Source organism: Perognathus longimembris, chromosome 16, assembly GCF_023159225.1.
Source record: "Perognathus longimembris pacificus isolate PPM17 chromosome 16, ASM2315922v1, whole genome shotgun sequence".
Lineage (NCBI taxonomy): Eukaryota > Metazoa > Chordata > Mammalia > Rodentia > Heteromyidae > Perognathus > Perognathus longimembris.
In genome coordinates, this window is record NC_063176.1 from 36,559,833 (window position 1) to 36,581,388 (window position 21,556).

Below are 21,556 nucleotides of genomic sequence, written 5' to 3' on the forward strand. Positions count from 1 at the left end.
GCCACCTGGTGGGGATCAGAGAGCTTGGATCTAGGTCAGGATAGGCAGACTAACTTCCCTACCAGGGTCCACAAGCCACTGCCAACCTTCCTTGTGGTTGCTTCCATCTGAAACCCAAAACATGCTTAAGCCCAAGCGTGAGGGGAACATCTCTGCCTTTTTACCTAGCTTCTTTTCTTTTCCTCCTGCTATCTGTACTCTCATGTTTGGGGATAGAGATAAACTAGGGAAGAGATTACTGGTTAAACAGGGGAGCCAAGGCAGTGCAGCTTACTTGTGTCCTCTGATCATGCTCTTGCAAAATTCTCATACAATTGATAGTTGCTGAGAGTTTCCAATCTCATACACTGGTGTGGCTGACAGAGCCCGGGGAATATCTTATAGCTGTGTGGTCACTTGAGGCTTCATGCTTAAGCGCTTCCCCTCTACCAGGGTCCGGCTGTGCTAGGGTGATTTTCACAAAAGTTTATTGAACACTTAGTCATGTGGTACATCTCAGGAACTGTGTTCTGTCTTTGGTGTTTTTTTTTTTCCAAATGGGACATTTCATAGTGACCTATACCATACTTCCCCCACCCCCCCCCCCCCCGTAGAGACTGATAGGTGGTCAAACCTTGATATCTCACAGGATCTTTTTTTTTGCTTCACAGTGGTTTAATATGAGCAGAGTTGAATATGACATTGTCTGACAGAAGAACAAACAGTTTGCTGAATAAAAGCCCCAAGTCAGGATATATACTTAGCAGAGATGGGGCCTTAGATTCTCAGCACTTGTGCACAATGAAGAGAAGACATTTTTTTTCAGTCTATAACAGAGGATACAAATCAAAAAGGCAGCAACAACACCAACACTGGAAACACTGGAAAGGGAGCAGCGCCTCTCTCTAGTGGCTGCTCAGCCTCTGGCACAGGCTCAGCAACTGGAGAGATGTTCTGTTGTCTCATGGAACCTCAACATTTAGATGGGTTCCAAATCCTACATTAAAACCCAATCCTAATCTCTCTGATCAGGGTCATATCAGAATTGGCAACCCTTTCCCCTCCAGAAACTACTCCAATACTTCCATGATGGGGATCTAAGCAAAGAGCTCCAACTTTCACGTGGCACCAAAAGTTTACTTGCTCTTATATCACCACTTTGGATAGCATGCCCAGCAAACAAACCACTACCTCCCAAACAAAAGTTCAAGAGAGCTGCCAGACTCAACAAGCTGCTTTAGCCTCTGTAAAATTTAGGAAATCCATACCCAGGTGCTAGCCTGAGTTCAGGTTCTGGGGACAAGGCTGGAGTTCCATAGGAAACAAGTGCAGGTAGTTCAATAACCCTGTGACCAAGCTGGCGAAGGCAGCTAATGACTCTTGCCCCTGAGCCCCATTCAACAGCTCAAAAGTGCTTAGAAGAAATCAAGAGACTGTGTGGTTTGTTTGTGTGCTTCTGCCCTTGGGAGAGCACTAAAGGGATGGAGGAAGGGAGAATGACAGGAGGAAAGAGGTGAAGTCCTTCCCTACCACCCAGAGGAACCTAGAACATGATCTGCTTTCACCATCCATGAGATCTCCTGACAGTGGTGTTATCTCCACTCCTCAACCCACCAAACCCACAAAGCTAACCCCTAAAGTAGAAAGGGCTTGGAAAGGAAGAACAGTTGGCCCATACTTACTCACCTGCTGGTGAGGAAAACTAGGCAGCCAGAGTAGGGAGCCACAAAAGGAGAGGGGCTAGGTAATAGGCGCTCCCCTACTGCCCTATGGCTTTCTTCTGACTCTGTAGCAGCCATGATGAGGGGCCCAGGAAACCCACACACCTTGCCCTACACAACAGACTACTTAAATTCTAGGATTACTGCCATGGAAAAGCAACATGGGAGAAAGGGAAAGCAGCAAAATAAACTTGTGAGAACTGGGAGCAGGCCTAAAGGAAACAAGGAGAGCTTTGGGGTCTCTACCACCTTCTCAAAAAGGAAAATGTTCATGCAGGTAGGAAAGGCAGGGGGTTTTTGTTTTTGTTTTTGTTTTGTTTTTCCCTGCTCAGCTGTCCTGGTTAAACCTAAAAGTAAGAAAAATAATCCCCTGGACTTGCAGCATCAGTATGTATACAAGTGCTTTCCAGCAAAGTCCCCCTCCCCCCAAGGTTAGCCAACTGGCATGGGTGAATGCCCCCAAAATTGCCTTCCAGTCCAACTCCCTACCCACCCCCCAATCCCAAGCAAACAGCATCTGCCTGTGGTTTTCCACGTCTCCTCCGAGAAGAAAATCCAAGCAGAGTGCCCACACAGTGTAGTCAGGTACCAAGGGTCACAATGCCAAACAGTCTATCAGGCCAGGGGATGGATAGCCAACTTCAGATCAAAGAGAGAGAGAGAGAGGCTTAGTGTAAAAACCAATGTCATTTCAGCAGGAAAGTAGAGGGCAAGTGGTGAGAGGGGCTCCTACTGGCGCACCTTCCCAGGGACGTAGTTCCTGTCAATTGCCTCCTCCTGCAGGAACATGTGTAGGCAGCGTTCATTCTGAGCCAGTGGGTGCCCAGCAATTCTATTAATAAACTGTTCAAGGCCCTGCCTCCTTTCTTCAATGAATGACTCCTCAAAGATCCCTTCATCTCCTCTGAAAGGAAGCTGTGGCTTCAAGGCTTTCCCAGGCAGTGGTGGTACTACAGTCTTACCATCTCGCTCCAGTTCATTTTTCAGCCACTCAAAGTCACTGTAGCGCCGCCGTACACAGGACTCTTTCAGTTTGAAGATAGGTAGATTTGTCCGTATGCGAACCTCATAGGTGGAGAAGCGCGCGCGGCCCACGCCCACTGTCTGTGGATTAAAGATATCGATCTCCAGGAAGTTACTTGGAGGCCCGTAAGCATCGGTCAGGTCCTGCGGCTTCGAGTTAAGGCGCCGAGTGTCAGCTACTGCTGTGTCCGACATCTTTCCGAAGGAGAGACCCAGACCCGGGAAAGGGGGGAGAGGGGGGACAGAGGCCAGAGGCAAGAGCGCGCACGGCCCCTCCCGCTTGCAAAATAACCAGCCAACCCACTCATCTCACAGGATCTTTAGAGCTGAAATCATTGCTCTGCATTGAGCTCACATTGTTATATATCTGCATCTACACTACTACTAGAAAGAATGACCTTAGGTAAGGACGTCTGAGGATATACCTAGAAGCAAAGCAAAACTGAAGACTATCTGCACATGATCTTGCAGCAGCGGGGTTGAATACCATGTCATTCCTTGAGCAGGGATCTGGGTGATCTCTGGAAGTACTACAGAGCAGTATCAGGAGTTGCTCAGTTGCTGTCCTTGCCATCCTAGCTCTCTGTGGTTTCCTCACTTGCTGATCTTAATATCTGGTCCCTTCCCTTTCTACATCTAGCATTTATAACTGAGTCTACCAGTGTTAAGCAATGCCAGTAGTGACAGAACCATCACAAATGCTGGCTGTGAATATCTACTGACTTTCTTCTGCTCTTCTTTTACAGGGAAGAAAATCTAAATAGGGAGGTGTTTTTCCTAGAGTGTTAGGGTAAGGTTACTTTTTAGAACATTTTCTTCAGATTGAATAGACTACCATTTCTAAATCTATATTACTAATCTTGATGGTCTGTAAAAAATAGATACATTCTGGTTTAAAGTATGGAGAATGTGACGAATCCTTGGCTCATAGCTGACATGACCACCAAGGGTTAGAATCAATTAACTTGGGAAGATTTACAAGACAAGATTGGGTCTAACCTCAAAGCAAAATAGCAAGCTCCGAACATAGAGCCAAACAGACATGTGTACCCACCCCTACAGGAGATTTGGAGACTCTAAGCAAAATACAAATTTTACTGTGTTTATTTCTTTTTTTCAGAGCAAATAGCCAAATGGTTACTCTTCTCGTTTACCATCTTCAAGAATTAGACATTTAGAGAGGGAAAAGATTCTTTAAATGATGTGTGATATACTTGGACTGACTAGACTATTTCATGATCAGACTTAAATTTTCTGGTGGTGATTCATCCATAAATCTTGGGTCTTTCATTAGCTCCCATTTTCCCTTTGTCTCTGGGCCTACAGTTGTTCAGAGGCTTATAGTTGTACCAGATCATGAGATTGCTTCTGGCATTTGTTTATAAAGTAACATCACTTTGGGGTATTGTCCTCAAGTAATTAGAGGGCATGGCTTCGTGTAGTTGGATTTGTTCTTGCTCTCCATTGGTTTGGAATGAAATACTTGCCGTTGTCATTAGCTACCTTAGCTGTGTTGTCCTGTTACATGGTAAATTTTCTGAAGGGGATGCAATATATAACACTGTAATCCCAGATTCTGGGAAGGAAGAAATTGGGAGTTTGCATATCATGGAAAAGATCAAGTGGTCCTTGCCATGAAACCTATGTATGAGATATAAGTAGGAGGATCCAAGCCCAGCCCCCACCCCCAAAAGGAAACGTTCTAAAGGTGTGGTTCAAGGGGAACAGGGCTACTTAGCAAGCAAAATACCCTGCATTCAGAATCCCTTTAGTACCAAATTAAAATGGAATTACTTCATAACTTGTATGAAAATAGGGGAAATTGAACAACCATTTGATTCATCTTATTAGCATACATAAATTATAGAAGGTTTCATCATGATATTTCCATAGTTGCCCACAGCGTACTCTGCACAACCTTAACCCCCTGCCCTTCTGCCCTCTTTTGTGAAAGTGTTTGCTGGTTTCACTACGCTATCTTGATATACACCACACTTTGATCTTGTTTATGCCTCAGAACTGCTCTTTTCTCTTCCCCTGGTCAGTCTCCTTCTTAAGTTCATGGTTATCATTTTAGATCTAGCTTCTACATATGAGTAAAACAATGAGTCACTGGTACTAGGCTAATTTCTTAATTGTGTATATCTGCCACATTTTCTCTACATTTTGGCTCATTCCATAGTTGACCTTTGTGAGCAGTGTTGTAATTTTTTTTTAAAAAAAAGGGTACGTAGGCATCACTTAAGTATTTCTCACCCTCCTCTAGATACAGGCCCAAAAGTGGTGTGATAGAGTCATAAAACGTATCTATTAGTTTTCAGATGAATCTCTACTGATTTTTGAATTAATTCACATTTCTACCAAAATATGTATAAGGGTTCCTTCATGTCCCGTCTTTGCCGACATTTGTTGTTTTTCTATAGTCATCCTGGCTAGGACGAAATGGAATATCACATTTGTCCATGCATTTCCTTTCAGGATGTTGTATATTTCTAGTTCTTTTGAAAATTGTTCAGTGCATGTGTTCACTTATCAATTGGAGAGTTGGTTCTTTTGGTGTTTAATTTGAGCTCTTTATATACTTGGATACTAAATCTTTTTCTGAAGAGCTAAGAAACATCAGTACTATTCCTTTGGTTGTCTTTTTTTGGTTATTGTTTCTTCATGGAGAAGCTTTTAAATTTGATTAGTTAGTTCTTGTTCTTACTTGATAGGCCATTTGAAGACTTCAGAAAAGAATTGCCTGTGCGTATAGTTTCAAGCATCTTTTTTATCTTCCTATATTAGCTTTAAAATTTTCAGGTCTAACATTAAGATCTTTGACCAATTTAGAAACTTTCTTATTGAGAGGTAGGGATCAAGTTTGTGTTCTGCATGTAGATAACTAATACTACTTGTTGACAAGGCTGTCCTTTTTCCAAAGTATGTTTTGGCTTGTCAAAAATCACATGACTATTGCTATATGGATGACTTCTGTGCCTTCTGTGCTGTGCCATTGTTGTTTGTGTCTGCTTCTATGAAGTACCACTGTGTTTTTGTTACTATGGCTTCATAGTATGGTGTGAAGTGTGGTATTAGGATACCTAGAGCTTTGCTTATTTCTGCTCAGAATTGACATTTTGTTTCGATAAATGTCAGTACTGGATTTTCTATTTTAATGAAGAATGACCTTGAAATTTTGATGGGGATTGTGTTGAATCTATAGAAGGCTTTCAGTAGCATAGCTATGTTGACAATATTCTGCCACCTATCTGCTCCAACTTACAGGGAGATTTTCTCCATCCTCAAATGAAGCTCCTTTCCATGCTTCACGATGCTGCTAGTTTGTTCCAGCCAGCTCTGCTTCCATCTGCTTGAGGTCACAAGACTGGATTATGAGTTTTCTGTAGGCATCATTGCCTATAGTCAAAGGGCTTCTTAAGTCAACAACTTAAAGCTTTCTTTGGACATCTTCTCTGCAGGAGCAGTAACATTCAAAAACATTTTCTTTCACTTAAGTGGTAGATTGTTTATGTTTAGAAGCTTCTGATTTTCTGGAGCTGAAATCCATCATTGTTGGGGGTTTGGTAACCCATTTTCTCCTCAGTTTATAAGCTGATTGCCTGCTGTTTACATCAATTATTAGGTTCCCAAGGGAGTAAAATGGCAACTAACACTTTGTATTGATGGTTGAGTTGATGCTTATGTTCTCAGCTATCTTTTGCATATGGCTCATGAGACTTCCTTTACGTTCCCCAAATACTTAATGGGTCTCTAATATCCTGTGTGTTCTAGAATTGTCTCTAGTCCTGCTTAATCTGTGGTCAGTCCCACAGAGATAGTGACTGGAGGCACTGGACACCAGTACTCTTTTCTCAAGGCACTTATCATCTTAACATGAGTCACAAGGAGAAGACCAGAGCAAGAAGAGCTTAAGCTCAACAGCCTCAGTGTGAGGCCTGCATTTCTGACTTGCTGCTGTTTGTTCCTGCTATACATGTTTGTGCTAGCAGTATGTATCGGGGTCTGGCTCATATTGAGCCAGCACTTCTTGAGGTTGCCTGGAAGTTTTGAACTTAGGGAATCCTTGCTCCTAAAATGTCTTGTTGTTCACAAGAATTGAGCAGTTCTGCTGCTGCTTCTCGTGGATGACGCTGGTGCCGCGGGAGGGCCCGGAGGCCCTGGGGGCCCGGGCTTGGGAGGCCGTGGCAACTTCCGGAGGCTTCGGTATTGGCCTTCAGGGTGGAGGCAAGGCCGAAGAGAAGGAATGGATCCCTGTCACCAAACTAGGCTGCCTGGTTAAGTGCCGGGAGCCAAAACAGCTGTCAGGATGTAACTTAAAGAAACTACAAAACTTAACTGATGAGGACATCTGGGTCTGGCTGTCAGGATGTAACATAAAGAAACTATAAAACTTAACTGGTAAGAACACTTGATGCTTTTACAACCTTGCCTGTTAAGCCTAACATCTTGGCTAGCTTTAATTAACAACCTTGTGAACTTACCCAGTCCCTGTCCTGAGAAAGAGCATCCCACGGTTCTGTAACCTAGCAACCTAATGACCCAGGCTACATGAGTTACCCTTTGCTGATTACTATATAAGCTGCCCTGGGAAAATAAAGTTTGAGACCTTGATCAGAATCCTATCTTGGTCTCCCTCCTTGTGTCAGGTTTGTCTCTCATTCAGGTCAATTCCCCCTCGGGCTCCTGTTGACAAAACCCCGAGGGCCGGGGAAGTTAAGGACATGAAGATCAAGTCTTTGGAGGAAATCTATCTTTTCTCCCCACCCATCAAGGACCCTGAGATAATTGACTTTTTCCTGGGGGCGTCCCTCAAGGATGAGGTGTTGAAGATCATGCCAGTGTAGAAGCCGACTCCAGCTGGCTAACACACCAGGTTCAAGGCATTTGTAGCCATTGGTGACTACAATGGCTATGTGGGTTTGGGTGTTAAGTGCTCCAAGGAGGTTGCCACTGCCATCCGAGGAGCCATCATCCTGGCGAAGCTCTCCATTGTCCCTGTGCGGAGAGGCTACTGGGGGAACAGATTGGCAAGCCTCACAGCGTCCCGTGCAAGGTGACAGGCCGCTGGGGATCTGTGCTGCTGCGCCTCATCCCCGCCCCCAGAGGCACTGGGATTGTTTCAGCTCCTGTCCCCAAGAAGCTGTTGATGATGGCTGGTGTTGATGACTGCTACACCTCAGCCAGGGGCTGTACTGCTACTTTGGGCACCTTTGCCAAGGCCACTTTTGCTGCCATCTCCAAGACCTACAGTTACCTGACCCCTGATCTCTGGAAAGAGACCGTGTTCACCAAATCTCCTTATCAAGAATTCACTGACCATTTTGTGAAAACCCACACCAGAGTCTCCGTGCAGAGGACCCAGGCTCCAGCTGTGGCTACAACATAGGATTTTTATACAAGAACAGTAAAGTGACTCAAGCCTGAAAAAAAAATAAAAGAATTGAGCAGTTCTGTTAAGCAAAAATCCTGACTTTTCAATCACCAGGAGGTGTTTATGGGTAAGGAATTTCTGTAAATCCCCTAAGCAGAGGGATGCTAATTTTCTGCCTGTGGCTAGATTAGTGGGTTAGGACCTGTTCTGTGGCTTTTATTGGCAGCAGTTACCTATCTGCTTGCTCCTTCCCTGAGCAGAATCATCTTGACATTGAATGTCTGCTCAACTTCTGCCTCTGTTCTGTTCTGGATCTTCCAAGAATACTCCCTAATGAACTTCATGCTGTAGAGTGACTTTTAGTTGGCTATTTAGTGAAACTATCCTGTGATAGCCTTGATGCCTACCACCATGATCAGGCCTATAAGCAGGCACTGAGCTGTGCAAGCTCACCTCCTAATCTCCATTCTCATCTCTGCCTATCAGCTCTTTCATTATTACCCACAAACATGATTAGCTGTGTCAATGAACCTCCTTCATGCAAAGCAGACACAATATGTAGTATCTGCATGTTGATGCTTTCACTTCCATACTCTTTTAATATGTCCAGTGAGTGGGAAGATGAGCCAGTGACTTCAGCTTTCTGTTGTTGCTGGCATACTCTGAAAGCTGTATCTCTTACCCATGTTGGCATAGTTCCTTCAAGCAAACACTTTTAAAAGGTGTTGTGGCTCAACAAAAATTGAAGCAATAAAAAAGTGGTATCTTAGGGTTCTACCTTCACTTCACGCAATGACTGTTTCCTGGGGTTATTCAGAATTGATATTCATTATTTCTCTTTTATGATGCTTTATCATGGTGCTTGCCTAGCTTTGTGAGCTGATCTGTCCATGAAGTAGGTTTTATCTGAGCCCTAAACCCTCTTGGTCATAGTGTGCTTTGACCTTGGTATGCAGTGGAGCCTAATGGTAACCCAGAAACTCTCATTCAGGAAAAGAGGAAATTATTCTAGTACTGTTAAATATCTAGACATGGTCGTCTTAACCTATGATTGCATGACTTTCCATACATGTTTGACCTTATGAATTCCTTGTCATGAAAAGAATTTTCTTTTTCAACTCACAAGAAATGAGTAGCTCCCCTCAGGAAAAGTCATGTCCTTCAGTAGGTAAGAGGTCATCTGGAGGGAAGAATGCCCCAAAGTCCCAGAAATGGAAAAGGATACTAGTTTTTCTGTTAGTCTATCTACAGGTCTTGGAGTTGAGTTTTCTATTTCACAAGGCTCAAGTGGGCAAACATCTTATACCTACTGTTGAGTCCACACTTGCTCTGGATTACACTTCAATCTGGTAGCATATGGATTCCTTGGTAAATGGATTTGAGCTGTACCAAATTATCTGTAGGTTTGTGTTACCTCCAAAGTCCAAAAAATGCTTGAAAAACTTCAGGCTGTCCTGCTTCTTGATGCCAGGTGCAAGATAGAGCAACTTACCACTGATTTCAGAGGATGTTTCCAAACACCCAGGCCACTGGTACAACAGGCCCAAACCTTTGGGAAATACCTGTCTTCAAACTTGTAATACTTGTATGTCTTGCTAAATGATGTAAGGTGTTTATGAAATGCTGTGGACCCAAAGGAGTAGAGAATGAGAATCAATGTAATCATAAACTTTATAAAGGCACATTTATGCTCACAGCATGACTTTATGTGAAGGCAAACTGTTGAGCATGGCAAATCATTGGTTTGCCCTTACTAGCCCACTGTCTTTGTATATCTTAATATCATTTCATCAAGTTCATAATAGGAAAATAAAAATAAGACACGGAAATGCCTAGTTTCAATGGATTAAGTTTTTGTGCCATTCCTGGGGCTTAACTCAGGGCCCAGGCACTCTTTGAGTTTAGTTAAGAATAGTGCTCTGCCACTTGAGTCACAGCCTCCCTCTGGCCTTCTCGTTGGTTGATGGAGATCAGAGTCTCGGGGACTTTGTTGCCCGGGCTGACTTTCAACTGTGGTTCTCAGATCTCAGTTCCCTGAGTAGCTTGGATTACAGGTGTGAACCATTGGCATCTGGCAGAGACTATATTGTAGTCTCTCACTTTGAAGTTACTTGCCTAGTCTTATTTTCTAAAGTGTCCACTTGAAAGCATCTTCAATAAGTAATACCACATACACTAACCTTGGCAAATACAACTACACTTAGGCATGGATGTAGTGTGTCAATTATATGAATGTCTATATTGACTTCAGCAGGAAGTCAATAAGTGTAATTTTCTTCACTGAAGTAAAAGAACTGTTTTGGAGCAGTGAATGAATTCAAATCTTAACACTGCATTGAGCACTTTAAAATTTATCTGTGGTCCAGTTTTGCAGCTCTTTAGAATTTGCCATGTGTCGCTGAGGACTGAGATGTTGCTAACCAGGTTCATTGACTTCTTAGGGCTTCCTGGGACCTAAGGTATAATGCACTTGCAGTGCACACCACCATTGCTGCAAACTGCAGAGCTCATTGTCAAGTTCACCTATACCCAAGGAAAAAGAGGCATCATTGAAGCCAAGGCTTCTTGGATTTCATTTTAAGTAAGTACTGGTTGACATTTTGTAAAGGAATCCTGCATAAGTCTTGGACTGTGTTGGGCTCAGCATCTAATGTTTATTTACTGAATTTCTAGAAATAACAGTGGCTGTCACAGGAAGGAGCACAGAGATGTTTGAAGACAGATTATCTCTGACGGTTTGCTCTTCCCCTGACAGGAGGATGGATGGCTATCCCAAAGAACGTGAAGCTTGTGGGTTTGGAACCCTCATTTCCTTTTTTGTACCCCCCCTCCCACATAACTTTCTCTGAAGGAAGAGATGAATTAAGGTACTCTACATTTAGAGACCACCTTTCCACCTGCTTTGTGTCTGACCAAGAAACCATTACAACCTTGGCTAGCCTGGGTTCCTCCAGGATAAGAGAGTGGGACATGATGTGTGAACCCAGGTAAACAAAATGTCGGGTAAATTCTGAAGGATGGATTGGTGACTATAGAATTCAAAGAACTCTTTTCTCTTTAGCCACCTCCAGTATAATTCTCATGTTGCTCTCAATCCTGTGTTTTGAAGAGATGCCATCAGTTGTGCTGAGTATCCATTCTGTATGATGAGTCGCTCCTCTTATTGCTTGCGTGGTATCATGGATGTGAATTTATCCCATGTGGTCTTCACTGACCGAGGTGCATGCGTAGGGAATGTTTGTTATAAAATGCAGAAAGCTTTCTGCCATTGCTACTTCAAATATTCATTCTGCTTTATTCTATCCTTCTGAGATTACCATTATGCACATGTTAGTATGTTGGGTATTCCAAAGATGTCTGGGACTGTTGAATTTCTGTTAGGTTATATAATCACAAACAATTTACTGTTTGATGTACTCTCCTGGTTCGAATCTGCTGTTGAACCCCTCTAGGAGTTGGTAAATTCAGTAATTTTAGTTTTGAAGTTTAGCGTTTTTATGTGGTGTATAAAGACTGTTTTCAATTTCCTTACTGGCTCTCAACTATATTTCACTTCAGTGGCATGTAAAATGGCTGAAGTTCTTACTAGTAAATACAACATACAGGCCTCCTTAGTAATCCTGAATAGTGGAGTTGTGGACTAATTGTTTTGGGAGCCACAATTTCCTATTTCTTTGCAGACCTAACAAATTTAAAGTTGAATGTTTGACCTCACTCAATGCTGGAGATTTGACCAATAGCCACTGTTTTGACTAGGTCTGTACAGAGATTTATGTTTTCCCAAGTCATACGTAGTTCTGAAGTTATGTCACACCTTGATAATTCCATAGCAACTATTTTGGCCCTTCCTTTCCCTCCTTCTGTGATGAGTCTGAAGGTGAGCTAGCAGTGAGCTATAAGGGGTTTCACATGTTCTTGCTGGACATGTGCACAGCCAGGAATATGCATATGGCCTTGAAAGTTCATTTTGTCAAAGCATGCAGCCCTATTAAGTCCTAATATTTAAGAACGATCTCCTAACAAGTCATATAGAGAGTTTGAGAATGATTCTTGCCAAGAAACTGATAAAATGGTAAAAGATAAGAATTTGGTGGCAATTTAAGTAGGAAGAAAGTAACAAACCCACCTTAAGCAGAGTTATGATATTACTGTGTGTTGCATGGGAAATTGATCGTGAGATAGAAGCCACATTTTGAGATGTTGCACTGGAAGTCTTTAGTACAAAGTTTGTGGCTTCAAGTGAATTCATATCCCCAAAACTTGCATCCTCAAATGTAGTTAATGCTGTTAGGAAACTGAGCCACCAGGGTATTAAGAGAAGACAGCAGTCTCAACCAAGCAGATCAAGTCTAATGGAGAGGTGAAGATGGACATCATGATGAAAATAGATATGGCATCATGGTAAGGTTGGAGCTCGCCAGTTGATGGCACGGGTCTCACAGGTGATGTTACATAGATGCAGTCTCCATATTTAATTCACCACAGGTTTTATGTACATACAATCAAACCATTGATTCTTCAGATGGCTATATCCCATAAGACCATGAACTTAACTCAGGTAAACTGACTTTGAACAAAGTTACATGGACCTATTGTTATACCCAAGAGAAGTAGATTTAAGAGCCCCATGACTGTAGGCACCAGACTTGTTAGTCACAGGGACCAATTAAAGAATTTTTGGAACCACTTCTGGGAATTTGCCAACCTTTGCTTTCTTGTTTCTATGTTCTGTCTCATCATAGAGAGGCTCTCCCATATTAGACGTGTTTTGTTAGCATTCTACTAAAGCTATTGTGTTCTCCCCTTTGGTTTTGCCTAGGCTGATCCCAACTGCAATCTGAGGTGTCTCCAGCAATTAAAGTTGGCTCGGTATGACCGATACGCACATAGTAAGGAGGCTTTGAACTTCAAAATAATTAGCAATCCCAGATCAGGTGGGGTAAAGTTTACAAATCTATAAACCATGCAAAGAGTGTCACCCAAGGCTCCGGGGAAGGATTTGATAGGAAGGGTGAAGGGCCAGTGCAACAACTTAAAAGCCTGACCTTCATTCAATCTGAAGTGCTTGTGCCCTCCATCCTGAGTCAGCAGGTTTTAGCTTTATGAGGTGGAGCCACACAGGGATCCCATATACTTTCATCATGGTGGGAAACATCAGGATATGCTGTAGATTCCCTTCCAGGTGGGAGTGAGGCCACCTTGGAACTTGGTAACCCAAATGGAATCCCTGGGTTGGTGGACTGGATCCAAGCTGGGCTGTGGCAGTTTCCTCCAGGCCTGTTTATGCGCCACTCACTGAGTTGTCTGTAAGCTGTGCAGAAACATAAGGAACATTATTATGTTTAGCCAGTATTTCAGAGTGGACCTGGGGAGTCAGGGAGGAGGGAGTCTTCCAAACACTATTTGGAACAGGGTAAACCCTGCTGAATGGGGGAAATACCACGTTTGTAATCACAACCATAGCTGTTCCCTGTATTGTGGGAACTGCCTCTAACCCACCTGAAAAGACATCAGTGATAGGAGGTACTTATAAGCTAAGGCATGGGCAGAGGTTGCCTTAAGTGAAATCTGTCTTGAGTGCTCCTCTGGAGTGCTTCCTGGGATCCTTATTCCTGGGTCTGGCTTTTTTACCCTCTGATGCATGAACCTGAACACAGGCAGGGCACCTGGTGGTTATTACTTCAGCTGTCCTAGTTTAGGAACAAAGTAATATCCCTTTAGAAGGCTTGGCCATAGTTGTTCCCTGGTGAGTTGCTTTATGCACCTAGTAACTCAAAGTTTTGCCCACTGTTTGGTAAGAATATCCTATGGTGTGGCAAGACACACCACTCTTCAGATTTTTTTTTTTCATCAAACGAGTTGGCTAAATGTTATTTTACTGTGTTTACTGGCTTGGATCACAGTCTGGGGTAGCAAACAGTCAATAAAATATTTAGCATCCCCCCTCTTTTTAAGGTGGTTTCATACAGTGGCCATGCCTGCATGTTCCTGTTACTACTACAGAATCCCCTTTTTGATGCCCTGGACAATGTACCACGTGGGTGACTTTTGGTAATCAATTTCCTCCAATAAGGCTAGGATTTCCTGGGCAGACGTGGAAGGCTTAGGCCTGTAGCCATGCCATACGTGAGATCTCCACACACAGGTCTGTACTTGTTACCACTGTTGCTATCACTTGAGTTCCAGAGCACATTTGCCTCTTCCCTTTCCTCATAGTATTGTCTCTACTTTGTGGGAGGAATCAAAGCAACAGAGTTGTGCATGGATATTTGTGTTCTGTCATTGTTACATCCAGTGCTACTAGGTTGTTGTAGGTCTCTAGCAATACTTCTCTTAGAAGTTTCTCCGAGAAAGTTCCAGAAGGTTTTCCTCTCCTGGGTAAAGCCCAGTTAGGTTTTTTAAAGTGTGCCAATAAACCCATTCTGTGTTCTTAGTGCAGTCAGAGCAGTTTCTGGCTCAAAGGTGATTAGGTCCCATCATATTGCTGCAGGTTCCAGGGTGACAGATGAGAACTGATGAGAAGACAACAGATGAGGGTTCAATATAGACTGTGGAAACCTAGCGTTCCTCTAGTCCTTCACTTGTACTTGAAACTGGACAGTATATCATTGACTTTTTTTGTGACAATATGTTCTCTGACATCTATGTCCATACCCCTGAACTTTGGGGCAGCTGCTTTTCCTTCCTGCTGCCTATCTACATAAAATTTGCAGGATTAAGTGTGATCTTGCTACTGTTCCTGGAGAGATAACCTCTTCTGCTCAAAAGGATTCCTGCTCATCCCAGAATGCTTGCGTTTCTCAGGGTGAGGTTTCATACAATTTCCTCTACACATGTTCTCTGGATGGTGACTACATAGGTATTTATTCGGCCCATCATGGGCCAGGGAACTGGCATCTTGTCTAGGATTCTATGCCTGGGCTGCCAGTGAAGCGCTTGAGATTCAGAACCAAGTGGCTTGAGTCTGTCTGCATTTACCAGTGGGCTCACCTGGCATTCAACTCGAAGCAAGAGTTTTCCCTCCACACTGCTGGTCATCAGTGCAGCTGCTCTGAGGTTTTCTGGAGGACTTGACATGGGGGTGTCTGCCCTGTCCATGTGATATCCCTCAGGTGTGGTGAGTGGGGTGACGGGAGCCCATGTGCACTTAGGGCAAGGACTCTTTTGAACACGTTACTTGATTTCCTATGTGGAAAGAGGCCTATTGGCCTCCTGGCAACAGAAGAGTCACAAGCCATTTGATAGCGGTGGAAGAAGCTGCAGGCAGCTTCTCAGCCTCCGCAGTTCCCACTTGTGCTTCTGTGTGTGTTGCTGCATGTGTGAGTGTGATGATGCCCTGCCTGCCTTCTGGTGTTGCAGTTGCAGTATTTCAGGAACCAGGGTTGTTCTAATCCCCTTCATGGTCAGGAAGGCTTCAACAGTGACTACATCAAAGGCCTGCTAGAGTCTATTCTATATTTTGAAACAAATGTATTCCTTATAATCCTGATGGCTCTGAAGTAGACTTGGTTCTGGACAGAGGGTGGAGCTTGTCTGCGTGTTCAGTGGAATTTAGAGGAAGATCTGCCATGTGCCAGGTGTGACGCTGTGGACTTTTAAATGGAATTACTGGCTTTTCCTCAATTTTGGTTCTACTAACTTTTTCACTAGAACTACATGGTATCTCCAACTCACTGACTTCAGATTTTCAAACTAATCAGCCTTTATCATTGTAAGAGCTAAATATGTACTGCAAATCTCTATAAATATATATTACATTACATTTATTTATGTCATATTGAATAAGCACATTTTTGTCATTTTGCCCTAAACAAAATAACTATTCACTTTGCATTTAGAATGTATTAGGTATTACAAATTATCAAGAGATGACTTTAAGTGTATAGGAGGATTATGCAGGTTACATTCAAATATGATGGCATTTTATATGAGATTTGAGATGCATACAATTTTGTATCTGAAGTGGCTTATGGATACCAACAGAAGATGTTTTGTGTGTGTGTGTGTGTGTGTGTGTGTGTGTGTGTGTGTGTGTGTGTGTGTGTTTTACTGGTTCAATCTATCCTGGAAAAAATGACTAATACAGGTTTGTATCCTACAGCCCTTGTGTAAATCTATTGCAATTGGTGGTAAATATATGGGTACAGAATTTGGTATCACTGCTATTTTTTTAAATTTATCTTCTTTGGACCTGGGTATCAAGCAGGTGAAATTGCACTTGCTATTCAAGCACTTTGCAAGTGAGCACATCCCAGACTCCTTTTTACATTTTTAATGTAGTGTTTAATTAAAATAAGGCTATGTCTAATCTCTATACTTCTGTCATTTTTTTTCAACCTGAATTCAAGAATCCTCAAAGACCAATTAAGCTTTGATGCACAATTGTTTATATTTTTCTTTTTTACTTTTCTTTTGTCAATCTTAGGGCTTGAACTCAGATTCTGAGTATTGCCCCTGAGCTTGTTTGTGCTCTAGGCTAGCACTGTACTACTTGAGCAACAATGCCACTTCCAGATTTTGAGAGTAGTTTATTGGAGACGAGAGTCTTATGGACTTTTCTGCCTAGGTAGGCTTCAAACTGCAAAGCTCAGATCTCAGCCTCTTAAGTAGGTATGTTTATAGGCATCAGCAATGGGCATTTGGCTTCAATTTTTTATTTGACTACCAATTTAGAACAAATATTGACTGATATTAATGCAAAATAATGACATTTGGAAAGCTACAATGAATCCATGTGTTCATATGTACCAAATATAATCTTGATGCCAAGGCATATTTGTTTATTCTAATTTAATCTGAACTTCATAGATAAGGCCCACCACTTTTAGGAGGCATTCTGTTTTTTCTCATGTATTTTAAAAAAGTGCTTATTTTCTTACTTTCCTAGGCTGAACCTTATAAATGATAACATACCAACTACATATATTTCCTAATTAATGAGGCAGTGAATTCATTTTTTTAAATGAATGGCATGAGCCCCTAAATACTAAATTACATGAAAATTTAATTACAGTAGTAATTTTCAATAAATTATGGAGTCTAATTAAGCTTTTTATGTACAAGTACACTTCACCAATAACCAGTGCTATATATAGCCTTGTTGGTATCTTTTAATATAGGTGTCTGCTGTTGAACCACATTCTTGTAAGTGGACCAAGAATGGTTGATCTGGGAACCTAGGAAATGTTGCTCAGGTCACATTAGTATTTATAGAAATGTTTAATTAAAAAAACTTTTTTGGCTTTATTAAAAAACAGAAGTAATATTTAGGCTTTACTTATAAACATCAAAACTCCAAATCTCATCACACATCTTTATTCACTTGAGGTGGACTAATGAGGCTTCCCTACTATTATTATGTCATTTTAAAACATTGTATTTTCATTTAGCTTGTCAAATTTTGGAGGTTAGTAGGCAATTTCCCCAAAATACGTCACTTTTGCACAAGTGTACTTTGAGTTGAATTGAATTGAAATAAAATCGCGTTTCATTGAAGCTGTGTTGGCTGGGACTATAAATTCGTTGGCAGATATAGTGCCTGTTAATCCCAAAGCCTTGGATTCTTCAACACTGAAGACAGGGAGCAACCGGAGGAGAAGGAGAAGGGAAGGAGAAGGAAAGTGGTGACGACATAGAGAGAGGAGGAGAAGTAGGAAAAGAGAAGACTGGAAGCCAGGGCTAGGAACGTAGCTCAGTGATAGAGTGCTTGCCTAGGGTTCCTAAAGTCCAGGGTTCCATTCCTCATGTAGGGCTAGAGATAGGACAGGGTAGAGCAGGATAAGGCAGAGGTAGGACAGAGTAGGATAAGAGTCCTGTGGCTTTAACTCAGGGCCTGAGCACTGTCTCTGAGGATATTTTGCTCAGTGCTGTGATGCTATTGCTTGAGCCACAGTTCTACTTGGGCGTTTGGTAATTCATTGTAGATGAAAGACTCAGGTTTTTTCCTGCCCAGGCTCTTTTTGAACCATGATCCTCAGATCTCAACGTCCTGAATAGCTAAACTTAGACATGAGCCACCATCACCCAGCAAATGTTTTTTTTCCCCCCATACAATTTATGCCCTTGACCAACTTCAAACATGAAACAAATGAAACTGTTGACAGAGAGGCAACTATATGTTGCATTGTAATCTGCCTACACAGTACTAGCTAGCTAGCCTATTGAGATGAGTGCTTAGCATTCCTATATCTAGCTAAGAAATGAAGGAAGAAAAAGCAGAGAATCTTATGATCTTTGTGGCCAAGTACTGAACATATGGACAGGTACATATCAGTGTCTCCGCTAAAGGTCGTGGAATATGACCACAGCTGCATGTTGCCATTCTGGAACAGTGCTGGCAGAAATTCTCACTCTGCTTTATCTTCCTAATTCTTCTTTCTATCACCCATTCTCTCACATGCCAAAATCTTTTTTCTTTCTATTTATTTATTTATTTGTTTTTGGTACTAGTCTTAAGGATGTGGACCAAGGGCCTGGGCACTGTCCCTGAGTTTTTCACTGAAGTCTAGCGCTCTACCACTTTAAGCCACATCACCACTTCAAGCTTTAATTCGATATGGGTTTTACAGACTTTCCTGGCCAGGATGGCTTTGAACTGTCATCCTCAGACCTCAGCCTCCTGAATAGCTAGGATTACAGACTTGAGCCACTGGTCCCTGGCTACATGATTCCCTTCAATGCTCCCTCATACCCTCATGGACAATTCTTAAGTGTCCATGTCTAATTAGATACACATAGTGAATTCCTCCATTGTTTGAAAATTTTATTATCCTTACATGGTGGTACAAAGGGATTTTAATTAAAGTCAGAATTTTTTTTTTTTTTGGCCATTCCTGGGGCTTGGACTCAGGGCCTGAGCACTGTCCCTGGCTTCTTTTTGCTCAAGGCTAGCACTCTGCCACTTGAGTCACATCGCCACTTCTGGCCATTTTCTATATATGTGGTGCTGGGGAGTTGAACCCAGGGCCTCATGTATACGGGGCAAGCACTCTTGACACTACGCCATATCCCCAGCCCCTAAAGTCAGATTTTGAGTACAATGCATCTTGCTTCAACTATTCACCATTCTTCCCCATTTTTCTGAACCCCACCCATCCCCATTTCATTTTCCCCTACACCATTGACTATTATGACTCAATTCTCCCACCCTTACTTTCCCCATTGGTCTCCTCCCTTCACTTGATTTCCCCTGCTCACTCACAACGACACTTTTCAGATTCCTCATATTCATTCTATTCAACTCTATGTTAGAATAATTCTTGATGGGCTGGGGATATGGCCTAGTGGCAAGAGCGCTTGCCTTCTATACTTGAAGCCCTGGGTTCAGTTCCCCAGCACCACATATACAGAAAATGGCCAGAAGTGGCTGTGACTCAAGTGGCAGAGTGCTAGCCTTGAGCAAAAAGAAGACAGGGACCGTGCTTAGGCCCTGAGTCCAAGGCCCAGGACTGGCAAAAAAAAAAAAAAAAAAAAAAAAAAGAATAGAATAATTCTTGAAACAATTCTTTCCCAAATTCCATGACAATCACTCCTTATAGACTGGCCTTGAACCTGAACTCTGTGCTTCAAGCCACTTAAACTTTAATAAAATCCTGGGGGAGGTGTGATGTGATTGTCAATCTCCTCTCTTTTTGAGTTGACCCACTGTCATCTCTGAAAGTGCTGTTTCTATTCTAAAAAAAACTGAACTTGCCTAACATTTAGGATGTTGTTTGAATTCTCTTGCCAGATACTTACTTCAAGTGTAAATGTAAGGGCGCTGTGGCTCAAGTGGCAGAGTGCTAGCCTTGACCAAAAAGAAGCCAGGGACAGTGATCAGGCCCTGAGTCTAAGGCCCAGGACTGGCAAAAAAAAAAGTGTAAAGGTAGCTGTTCAGACATCTGTGGACATTCTGATTCTCCTCTCCCCTTATTTCTCCTCTTTGTCCCTCTTGACTTTCTTTTTAGTTCATCTTCTACAGGAAAAAAAATGTAGAACTATGTTGATAAAACGCAAATATTTCTTCCTAATGTAAACAATTAGTATCAGTCCTATATTAAGAACTGTTGTAGGAATCGAATCACATCAGATAAATAAACTTGGACTGGATCAGAAAGCTGGCTGACCAGTGCACAGGGCTTCAGGACTTCCTGGTCTTCCACAGCTTTGGTGGGGGAACCAGCTCTGGGTTCACCTCCCTACTGATGGAGCGTCTCTCTGTGGACTATGGCAAGAAGTCCAAGCTGGAGTTCTCCATCTACCCCGCCCCCCAGGTGTCCACAGCTGTAGTTGAGTCCTAAAACTCCATCCTCACCACCCACACCACCCTGGAGCACTCGGAATGTGCTTTCATGGTGGACAATGAGGCCATCTATGACATCTGTCGTAGAAACCTTGACATTGAGCACCCAACCTACACTAACCTGAACTGCCTTACTAGCTAGATTGTGTCTTCTGTCACAGCTTCACTGAGATTTGATGGGGCCCTGAATGTTGACCTGACAGAATTCCAGACCAACCTGGTACCCTATCCCCGCATCCACTTCCCCCTGGCCACCTATGCCCCTGTCATCTCTGCTGAGAAAGCCTACCATGAACAGCTTTCTGTAGCAGAGATCACCAATGCTTGCTTTGAGCCAGCCAACCAGATGGTGAAATGTGACCCTCGCCATGGTAAATACATGGCCTGCTGCCTGTTGTACCGGGGTGATGTGGTTCCCAAAGATGTCAATGCTGCCATTGCCACCATCAAGACCAAGCGCAGCATCCAGTTTGTGGATTGGTGTCCCACTGGTTTCAAGGTTGGCATCAATTACCAGCCTCCCACTGTGGTTCCTGGTGGAGACCTGGCCAACGTGCAGCGAGCTGTGTGTATGCTGATCAACACCACAGCCATTGCTGAGGCCTGGGCTCGGCTGGACCACAAGTTTGACCTGATGTATGCCAAGCGTGCCTTCGTCCACTGGTACGCGGGGGAGGGGATGGAGGAAGGAGAGTTCTCTGAGGCCCGTGAGGACATGGCTGCCCTAGAGAAGGATTATGAGGAGGTTTGTGTGGATTCTGTTGAAGGAGAAGGTGAGGAAGAAGGAGAGGAGTACTAATCACTCATTCCTTTGGCCCTGCAGCATGTCATGCTCCCAAAACTTTAGTCCAACATTAGCTGACAGGCACTAAAGTTTTCTTAGTAGATTCTCTTTGCTCAGCTGTGATCATGTCTGTCTTTTTCCATGTCTGTAAGAGTTTAATCCATTTTGTCTCAAAAGTAAAGGCTTTAAGAAAGTAAGAAAAAAAAAGAAAGAAAAGAAAAGAAAACAGCCAGAAGTGGTGCTGTGGCTCAAGTGGCAGAGTGCTAGCCTTGAGCAAAAAGAAGCCAGGGACAGTGCTCAGGCCCTGAGTCCAAGACCCAGGTCTGGCGGGGGGGGCGGGGGGGGAGGAAAGAGCTGTTGAACTGCAACAATAGGTTAGTAGTAGAGATAATCTA

General features: G+C 42.9%; 1 protein-coding gene and 2 pseudogenes across 3 annotated transcripts; 2 read left to right on the forward strand and 1 right to left on the reverse strand.

Moving 5' to 3' along the window:
• Positions 1 to 1,124: 1,124 nt before the first annotated feature.
• LOC125364674 (sorting nexin-12-like) lies at positions 1,125 to 3,021 on the reverse strand. Its single transcript, XM_048364304.1, has one exon. The coding sequence runs from the start codon at positions 2,916 to 2,918 to the stop codon at positions 2,430 to 2,432; it is 489 nt and encodes a 162-aa protein (XP_048220261.1). The 5' UTR covers positions 2,919 to 3,021; the 3' UTR covers positions 1,125 to 2,429.
• Positions 3,022 to 6,987: 3,966 nt separating this feature from the next.
• Positions 6,988 to 8,133, forward strand: LOC125364672 (annotated as a pseudogene). Its single transcript, XR_007213554.1, has 2 exons — positions 6,988 to 7,001; positions 7,440 to 8,133. The product of XR_007213554.1 is annotated as a 40S ribosomal protein S2-like (transcript).
• Positions 8,134 to 20,180: 12,047 nt separating this feature from the next.
• Positions 20,181 to 21,291, forward strand: LOC125364830 (annotated as a pseudogene). Its single transcript, XR_007213574.1, has one exon. The product of XR_007213574.1 is annotated as a tubulin alpha-1B chain-like (transcript).
• The last annotated feature ends 265 nt before the right edge of the window (positions 21,292 to 21,556 follow it).

What these genes read in the sequence shown, in the direction of transcription:
- LOC125364674 (XM_048364304.1), bottom strand. Translation starts at nt 2,918, where the DNA reads ATGTCGGACACAGCAGTAGCTGACACTCGGCGCCTTAACTCGAAGCCG.